This window comes from Pristis pectinata, chromosome 6 (assembly GCF_009764475.1).
Source record: "Pristis pectinata isolate sPriPec2 chromosome 6, sPriPec2.1.pri, whole genome shotgun sequence".
Classification (NCBI taxonomy): domain Eukaryota; kingdom Metazoa; phylum Chordata; class Chondrichthyes; order Rhinopristiformes; family Pristidae; genus Pristis; species Pristis pectinata.
Genome location: NC_067410.1, coordinates 93,915,882 through 93,926,125, shown reverse-complemented (window position 1 = coordinate 93,926,125; position 10,244 = coordinate 93,915,882). Strand labels below are relative to the sequence as shown.

Genomic DNA, 10,244 nt, shown 5'->3' with positions numbered 1-10,244 from the left:
AAAGGCTTTGGAGACCATGAGGTGTCATATGCCCATTACGGCAGTTCAATGGGCTTTCTGCATAGTTTCTGTAGCCTGCAGCCCAGTCAACGCCTGTGCACTGCTCCAGCGCATGGAATGGCAGCAGAAGCATAGCTGGTAAGACAGCTGCAGAAGGTAAGTATGACCACAGACATCCCAAGAGAAGTAAACGTGAGGTGTGCCTGGTCAATTATGTTTTACCACAATGACACAAAGAATAAAAACTTAAAAATATTAAATGTATATCTACAGCAATCAAAATAACAAATCATTTTCCAGTGTGTCCAATTAATTCCATCATATCTGTAACACTGCCACATATCTGCTTAACATGTGGCTCAATCACTAATAACTTTGTAAAGATCAAAAGGGAAAGATGTGAATTGTGCCAAAGCAGTCATTGAACAGAAGAAGATTAGTTACCATCTGGGATACTCTGTCTTTCCCACCCAGAGGATGATGAAGATCCCACACTGGTTGGTGTAGTTGGAATTTCATCCATTCCTGTAAAGAGCAGAAGTACACCTTACCGTTACAGTCATAGGGTCACACAACACAAAATCAAGCCCTTCAGTCCACCAAGACTGAATGAACCATCAAGTACCCATTTACACCCATCCTACTCTAACAAATTATATTCTCCCCACGTTCACATAAACATCCCCCCACCTTGCCCCACACTCACTCACACACACAGACCTGACCAATTCTACCACTACCACACAGCTATAACCTACAGGTAATTTACAATGGCTGATTAACCTACCAACCTGCACATGTGGGAGGAAACTGGAGCACCCAGGAGAAACCCATGCAGTCACGGGGAGAACATGCAAACTCCGCAAAGACAGCACCAGAGCTTAGGATCAAATCTGGGTGGCTGGAGTTATGAGGCAGTAGCTCTACTAGCTGGGTCACCATCCTGCCCCAATTATATTTTAGACTGATCCATTACACAGCTGCCAACCTTGATATTTGTCTGACTTCAGGCCATGGGAGAAGACTGAGTACATTGTATAAGCACCTGTCATAAAATGTCACACACTGCACCCACCCACACACCACACATGTACACACAGATACACACACTGCACCCATACACATACACACACAATGCAGTGTATATGCAATGTACATGAGTGAACACACACGTGTACACATATAGTGCCTGTGTAAATAACACACAAACAGAGAGAACACAGGCTAAAACATTGGACAGAGTAAGGAAGGAATAAATAGATAGCCAGAAGCGTAAAAGCCAATATTAAGAGTTTGTGTAGATATTTTGTTTAAAAGTCCTATAGAAGATAACTCTGGGGAATTAATCATGGAAAAATAGGAGATAGTATAAGAATTAAACAGATATTTTACATCAGTCTGCACGGTAGAGCTTCCAAGTAATATCCCAGAAATGGTTGCAACTCAGAACTGGAAGGGAAAGAGAACCTCTGAAAACTTACCATCACCAGGGCACTGGTTCTGAGCAGATAATTGGAGCTGTGGGCTCACTAGATCCTGAAGGACTTCATCTAGGTGTTTAGGAGGGAACATATTGGTATGGATAGAATATTGGCCGGGTTACAAGAAACAGGAAAATGTTGTCTATATAGATTTACTAAAGGCTTTTGACAAGGTCCTACATGAAGGTTAAGGCAAAAGAGATCTGAACTGTATTGGTGACTGGATCCAAAATAGGCTGGGTGATAGGAGGCAGAGGGTAGTGGGGGATGGGTGTTCTTCGGACAGGAAATCTGTAACAAGTGGTGTACCGGTGCTGAAATCTTTGTTGTTTATAATTATATATAAATGACTTGGATGAGATTGTAGAGGGTATGATTAGTAAGTTTTCAGATGACTCAAAGAATGGTGGAGTTGGAGATAGCGAAAAAGGTTGTTTAAAGATACAGCGGGACATAGGTCAGCTAGAAAGATGGGCAGAGTGGTGGCAGATAGAATTTAATCCAGACAAATGTAAGGTCATGAACTTTGGCACATCAAATTCAGTTAAAAAATATTGAGTAAGTGGCAGGGACATTAGGAGCTTTGATGGACACAGAGACTTGGGATGCAAGTCCTCAGCTCCCTGACAGTGGTGACGCAGGTGGATAGGGTAATAGAGGCACTTGCTATGTTTGCCCTCACAGGCCAAGCATTGAATATAAGAGTTGGGATGTCATGTTACAGTTGTACAAAACATTGGTTGGACTGCATTTACTGTGAACAGTTCTGGTTGCCACACTACAGGAAGGATGTGGTAACAAGTGCAGAAGAGATTCACTGGGATATTGCCTGGAATGGAGAGCTGTAGTTATAAAGATAGATTGGAAAGGCTGGATTTATTCTCACTGGAACATAGGAAGCTGAGGGGTGACGTTATAGAGGTCTACAAAATTATGAGGGGTATATGTAGGGTGGATAGTCAGAATTTTTTTTCCAGGGCAGGGGAGTCTCAAAAGAGAGGGCACAAGTTTAAAGTGAGAGGGGAGAAATTTAAAGGCGATCGGCAGGGTAAGATTTTCACACAGAGGGTGGAGAATAATTGGAGTGAGCTGCCAGAGGAGGTAGATCCTATTATAACATTTAAAAGGCATTTGAATAAGTACTTAGATCGGAAATGAGTTGAGGGATACAGGCCTAATGTGGGAAAATGGGATCAGTGTAGATAGGTATCATGGTCATCATTGTCAAGATGGGCCGTAAGGGATATTTTGTGCCGTATGTTTCTATGATTCTATAAGGAAACATGGAGGAGCCATAAATGGGTGTTTTTCTGTTTGCCAAGATGTAATGAGCGGTGTTCCCCAAGGATTGGGGATGGGGCCACAGCTTTTTACAATATATATTAATGACTTGGATCAAGGCACTGAAAGAATAGTTCTAATTTTGCTGATATAAAAGCAGGTAGGAAACTAAGTTGTGAAGAGGACATAAGGAAACTTCAAAGGGATATAGATAGGTTAAGTGAGTGAACAAAAAGTTGGCAAATGTTATTATGTGGAGTATAGTATAATTGCCCATTTTTGCAAGAAAAATAAAAAATATATTAAGCTCAATGGCGGGAGATCTAGAGGGATCTGGGTATCCTGGTGCTTGATTTGCAAAGGTTTAGTATGCAGGTAAAGCAAGTGATTAGGACGGCTAATAGGATGTTATAGTTTATTGATGTGAAAATTAAATATGAAGTAATAAGGTTATACTGCAGTTGTATAGAGCTTTGGTGAGACTAACAAAATCAATAAACTACAGATGCCAAAATTCTGAAATAAACAGGGGGATCATCTTGGCAAACATTGACTTTATACAAGTAGACATATTCCTTCTAAGCTATTCATCCATCTCTCCAACTTATGTTACGGACTCAGTGAAAATCCCTTTAAGATAGAGAGTGTGTGTGTTTGTGTGTGTGGGGCGTGCTTACGTCAATAGAAGATAAAGGACGTAATGACGTTGTTGAAGAAGTTAGAAGAAGAAGAAGAAGGAGAGAGAGAGAGAAGGGAGAGAGACACCAGCCTGCTAGTTTTCTCTATCGATGGATGAGAAACAATAACTGTGTCTGCCACTGAAATCCATGTATGGAAGTTGGAAGTAATCCGGTGGAGTTCACTTTGTTGCTGACCTGTAGAAGGAAACAGGTATTTGTGTGTGTGGACGACCACGATTCGGATGCTTTTCGGGGTGAGGAAGTCACTACCGAGTAAACCCTGAAGTGTCGTTTGGGTTCCATCGTGGAACATTTGGATTTCGTATTTACTCTCTCTATGTTTCTCTACGTCTATGTCTTACCTTCAGACAACGGTGGTTATTGAAGAAGCCCTTGCTCATGTTTCACCTTATGGCTTGCGGAACTGAACTTTAAGAACCATTCCGGAACTTGGAGTTTGGGACTTTGTCTCACACACACACACACACACACACACACACAGACACACACACAAAGAGTTTAGTTTTTGGGGTTAACGTTCAAGGTTTTAACATTTTTGAATTCTAACATACTAACATTTTTACTTTTATTTTACGTATTATCATAAGTAGTGATTAATAAAATAGTTTTTAACACTGAATCATGCTCAGTGTATTTCTTTTGTTGCTGGTTCGTGACACTTAAAAGTAACTTGTTTTCTCACTTTTCCAGTTTGACGTGAAACATGTTTAGATCAAAGACCCTTTATTAGAACTGGAGGAGAGAGAAAACAGGTTAGTTTTAAGTTGTAAAGAGGGCAGTGATAGAAAGGACAAAGGGAGCATCTCTGTTTCTCCTTCCACAGTGGCCGTCTGGTCTGCTGGTTGTTTCCAGCATTTTCTATTTTTATTTCAATATTAAGACTACTTCTGGAGGACTGTGTACAGCATCTTCTTATTTAAAGAAGAATGTAAATGTGTTAGAAGCATTTCAGATAAGTTTTAATAAAATAATATGTGGAATGGGCAGGTTGTCTTCCAGGACTGGCCAGTCTGGGCTTGAATCCACTGGAGTTTAGAAGAGTGAGAAGGGATTAGAATGAAACATGCAAGGTCCTGAGGAATTTTAACAGGGTAGATGTGGAGATGACGTTTCCTCTTATGAGAGAACCTAGCACTCTGGGTGACTGCCTAAAAATAAGGAGTCAATCCATTTAAGACGGAGATGAAGTAAACTTTTTTTTCTCATGGGTAACGAGTCTTTGCATTCTCTTCCTCAAAAGGTAGTGAAAGCAGAATCTTTGAATACTTTTAAGACAGAGGTAGGTAGATTTTTAGTAAGCAAAGGGTTGAAAGATTACTATAAGTAGACAAGAATTCAGAGCTGAGGTTACAATCAGATCAGCACTGAACTTATTAAATGGTGGAGAAGACTTGGTCCTACACAACCCATACACACAAAACACACACATATCTACACAGACACACATACACACAGTGCATACATACATTGGACATTCACACAGTGCACACAGAATATGCATGCATATACATTGAGTATACACACACCAAGTGAACACATGGATTGTGTTCATATCCACAGATACAAACATGCAAGAACACATATAATACAAACACACACAAATCACATGCATGCAGGCAAGCCACGCATCTTTGTACCCATCCACACACACAGACACACACAAATTCATGCACTTGGTGTATACACACACACACAGATTACAGACACACATAAATGCATGCACACAACTCACACACATATGATGCATACATGCACACCTATGTGATGCACATTTATTTCCACATCAGCAAAGATAAAAGTTCAGTGTGGTACGAATCATGAAAAGATTTTACTTGCAAATAACAGGATTAATCTACTTTGGATCAAGCTAATATTTATAATCAAAGAAACACAAAATGATTTTGTTCCTCATTTGCGTTGCTGATACAAACAGTAATAATGCTCTGTTGTCCTTTAATAGGAGCATTTACTGCATCCAAAGTAGAATCATCAATACACTGATTGCTAAGCCATTTCAGGAAGGAAGCTCCCAGGCCTGCCAGTAAGAACCACTTCAGCATTAAGTAATTACACCCACATTTTAAATTTTCTCAAAATTTGTTGATTATGGACTACCCTGTACATCTGAAAGATATCCAGGTTGATTTAAGGAAAGAAAAGAATAAATGTCATTAGTTAGAGATTCCTTTGCAATTTTCCGAAACCTACCAACATGCAAGAAAGGAATTAGTTCATGTTGTTTTTGATACTCTCAACAATAGGCAGTCATGGAAACACCAACTTAAATGGGCCCTGTTCAGGCAGATCCCAGGTCTGAAGGGTTGCTGACCTGCTCTCCTCCAGTCCCCACCCCAGGCTTGAACTGACACCTTCCCCCCCAGGACTTCCCAACAAATGTAATTCCCCAACCCAGGAATGTATCGCTAGACCACCCCTTTCTCCCAGGAGCCAGCCATTGGAAATTATGATCAAAAATGGCTCAGACACTAAAGTGATTGGAAAGCTAATTGTTGACTAGGAGACCAAGAGAACTTCTGACTTTTTATGAATGGTGAGTAACATGGAATCATTTCCAACCTCACTAACAGACTGATACAACTTTAGGTCAACATTAGTTTGGGCAAGGACAGTCAACTTTCAGAATGAAGACTAGGTGTCCACCACCTGGACTGCCTGCTGAATTAAAACATGCCAGGACCAGTAGGAGAACTCTAAACAAAATGACCCATGATGGATTAACACGATCAAATGGAAAGTGAAAAGAAAACAATGTGAAACAACTTCTAAATTCTGCACGAGAGTTCCCTTGGATACAGAGGGCCAAGGACAAAGACCTGGGAAAAGAGGAATCAAAAGGACAGCTTAACCATTACCTGTTGAACCAAACATATCATCCAAGTCCTCAAAATCATGGCTGGAGTGCATTCGGCCCAAACTGGTAGAATAACTTCTCCGCCTCTTGCTCCCTGAATGTGACCCTCGTGTCTGGTTTATTTTGACTCCTTGAACAAACCAAAAGAGATTTCCAAGAAACCCAAGCAGTAAGACTAGTGATGTTATTAGTTATTATGTATAAACTACTGTGAAAACACAAAACATTACATTAATGAAGAGGATATAAAATTGAAAAATAAAATACTGCAGATGTTAGAAATCTGAAACAAATCAAGTAGCACTGGAAATACTCAGCAAGTCAGGCAGCATTGTGGAGAGAGAAAAACAGAACCAATATTTCAGGTCAATGACCTTCCATCAGAGCAGAGAAAAGTTAGAAAGGAAACTGTAGAGAACAGAGGGAGGGTCACAGCAAATAGAAGGGGAAGTCTGTGATATGCTGTTTTTGATGTGAATTATATTTGTCAGTTACAGAAATTGTTAGATCCATTGATATACTGTACCAGTAATTAAAATACCATAAAAATGCCAATGGTTTCATACGTTTACTACTGCTGACCACTGAAAATCACTGGGCTGTCCAAGGCAGCATTGTCCAGACAAAGGCACACCTGTAGTTGCCTGCAGCTATTTCCGCCCATCTGCATTTAGATAACTGTGTCTTGGTGAGCATAGTTTGAGATGACAAGAGTTTGGAAATGACCCAGGAAGGGCAACACTTTGCCTTTGGGTTTCGGATTGCAGCTTGAGAAAGCGAAAGGAGTTTACTCAGTTAGATCTGAGAATGGTCAAATCCATACCTGCATTATGCTGTTTATAATTAGCCAAAGAAAACTTTTTCAGTCAAATAATTTTATTAAGTAATAAAAGTAACTGTTAATTGTAAATGCTTCGCATATGTTTCTGCATTTTTCTTTGGTCTTCCTAAGCCTTTCTAAAAAAAAAATCAGCATCCATTCTGAAGTGTGAAGTGTCTGAGGATAGTTTCCTTTTTGAAATGTCTCTGAGGTATTAGATTGGCTCTCGTGTTCTAGATAACATTTACCACCCTTCCACCACCCCAACTAACGTAACAAAAGAAACTCGTATGGTCATTGTTGTTTGTGGGGCCTTTCTGTATGCTAATTGGTTATTATGATTCCTATATTACAACACTGATTACAATTTAACAGTGTAAAATTAGCTATAAAATACTTTATACAAAATTGTGAAAAACAACTTCTTTTGATATACAAATTGAAATCCAAACTTATTAAGAAGAGATGTCCAGAATTTCATTCCTGGTTGGAGATGCTGAGTGCAGTATAGAGCAGTGACAACAAATGGTACTCTGTTGAAGTCTATTACATACCATGTTTAATGCTAACAATGTAGGTGAGTTTCCGGGCAAGTGCATTTCCAAATTTACATCAGTATGTTTTAGTTCTTAACAGAGGATGTCAACATATAAAGTGTCTTGTTAGGTAGCATCTGTGGAAAAGGAAACAGTTAACGTTTCAGCTTGGATGAAGAGTCTCAGACTTGAAACGTTAATTGTTTCTCTTTCTACAGAAGCTGACTGACCTGTTGAGTGTTTCCAGCATTTTCTGATTTTACTTCAGATTTCCAGCATCTACTGTTTTATTGATTTTCCAAATAGCAGGTTATTGGACCAGGTCTTCCAAAAGTAACCCATGGCTCGGTGTAAACTCATAAGGCCACTTTCGTTATTCAATTAATAATCATTTACATTAAGCTCAAGAACTTCATTCTTCCCTTTTCCCATGGATTAAATGTGTTTGCAGGAACAGTACCTTCAGGAAATAAACATTCTTATTCCAGCCAAGAAAGGCTTTATCAGCACACGAAACACCAGGACAGATTTCAGTTTTCATAGTGGTAGAAAACATGTGTTTATTTCTTCAAACAAAGAGGTCTACCAAAAAAAATGCTTTATTTGAAGAGAATTCTTCATTTGTGAAAACTTTCCTAGCTAGTGGAACCAGAGGCCAGGAGTTTTTGGCCATTTTTAGTTGGGGTGTAACTTTAGCAGGTCAAAACTCCTGCTGTCATAGAAATGCCCTCTGGATGGCAGTCACAGCTATTTGAATGCAGGAACAAAAACAGAAAATGCTGGAAACACTCAGCAGATCAGGCAGCATCTGTGGAAAGTGAAAGTTAACATTCCAGGTCGATGATCCTTCCTTAAACATCAGCAGCCTGAAACTTTATCTCTGTTTCTCTTTTTTCAGAGTATTTCCAGAATTTTTGTTTTTATTTCATATTTTTTGCATCTGCAATTTTATGATTTTCAATTGAATGAAGGAAGGAGGCTTCTCAGTCCTTGACAGGGAGTCCTGTTGAAGTGGACACAGAGGTTTGCTTCAGAACTTTGAAGCCTTCTTGCTAGAATCTGAAATCACAAAAGTCATATAACATAACTAAGACTGGGGAAATTCTCCACAAATTGTTGAATGATGAATGCCTGGGATCAAGGAGCAGTTTTTGTGTTCTATTGATGGAAAAGCTCAAAATTACGCTCAAGACCATTTTATGTTCATTGATAAGTTCTTTCCGTTCCAATGCCTAGATATGCAAGGTCAGGGACTAGCAAATCAGAGAGAAGCACAATGAAGTGAGTGTACAGCTGAGCATGTCCCTGACCACCTCAGATCCTGTGACAAAACCATTGGAGGAAATGATAAATGACAACTTCATTTGAACCGTTGCCTGGTAATGCAGTTCACTGGAAGTTATTTTCATTCATGATTAGCCAACACTGCAGGTCCAAGAGAAGGAAAAAAGCTCAGGACATTTATACTACCTGTGTTTCGGACTTCCACGTAGGAGGATAATGATTCCTGTGTGGCTGCATTCACTGGGACAACGGTTGTGTAAATGGACATGCTGTTACTTGCTCTGCTGGTCTGAATAGCTTTCAGGCGATATCTTCCAGAAGGTCCTCCAGAAAATGAGACAACAGAATATTTAGTTCAGCCTTGATTCAACTTCTCCTGCTATACCGTTCAGCTAATTAGTAAACTAGAATTTTTGGGAGATTTAGATTCACAAGTATAAACATCAAATTCCTTAATTCAACATACTTAGTTAATTAAATGATTAAGCACCAACATTTTTGTATTTATGATGTTAAGTTCAAAGTGCTGGAGCATTTGAATAGCTTAAAGCTATACATAACCTGACATTTTCAGTGAACAATGTTGGGCAGTCTTTTCTCTTTTGTTTTTCAACATTTTGTTAAGAGAATAATCAAGGAGTGATAACAAAGTCTGCCCAATAGTCCTCTCACAGACCTCCCCATTGATCCCCTCCCCAACTGTCCTGCCCAATATTCCCCCCACAGATGGATGATGGCTATAGACAATGTGTGTACCCAACAAGCCGTGGGAGATGGTACATCAGAGGTGGGCACCAGGGGCACTGATCACTTTGGTTAGTTTTTACCTTCACCACCATACAAGAAGGTGGACATCTCTGGATTCAAGCATCCGGCCTCCATGAGTATTCCAAGACGTTTAACCATTAGCAAATTCCCCAATAACAGCTTGCATATGGTGGGCCCTTTAAATAGCCCTCCTGTCAACTCCTGCTCCTGCATTCAAGGCCTAACATATGAGTAAGGTGCATGTGCATGCTGCAATATTGCAGCAACAGTGTCATCCATCCACACATTATTGTTGTGGATTTGACGGACTTTGTGCATATCTGCCGAGGAATTAGATTTCATCTTTCTTTGGTGTGCTCAATATGATGCCAAAGCCCAAAAAAAGTTCTCAAAGTATTGTTTAGTTGGAAAAAAAATGTTAAAACAGCATTGTGGCAGTTTACCCCCAGGATCATGTTCTAAAACAGGACCTGCGCAGTTCGGAGGAGGACAAGCTCCTAC

The 10,244-nt window shown here is 39.8% G+C and overlaps 1 protein-coding gene across 7 annotated transcripts in view; it reads right to left on the bottom strand.

Annotated features, from left to right (window-relative positions):
* The window catches only part of vwa5b2 (von Willebrand factor A domain containing 5B2), a 154,532-nt gene that overhangs the window by 19,398 nt on the left and 124,890 nt on the right, over positions 1-10,244 (bottom strand). For all 7 annotated transcript variants that reach the window (XM_052017995.1, XM_052017998.1, XM_052017992.1 and 4 more), the window contains exons 17-19: positions 9,162-9,299; positions 6,337-6,465; positions 445-525 (exon numbers count right to left, since the gene is read on the bottom strand). In XM_052017995.1, coding sequence (XP_051873955.1) covers positions 445-525; positions 6,337-6,465; positions 9,162-9,299 — 348 coding nt within the window. The remainder of the gene's footprint in view (positions 1-444; positions 526-6,336; positions 6,466-9,161; positions 9,300-10,244) is intronic.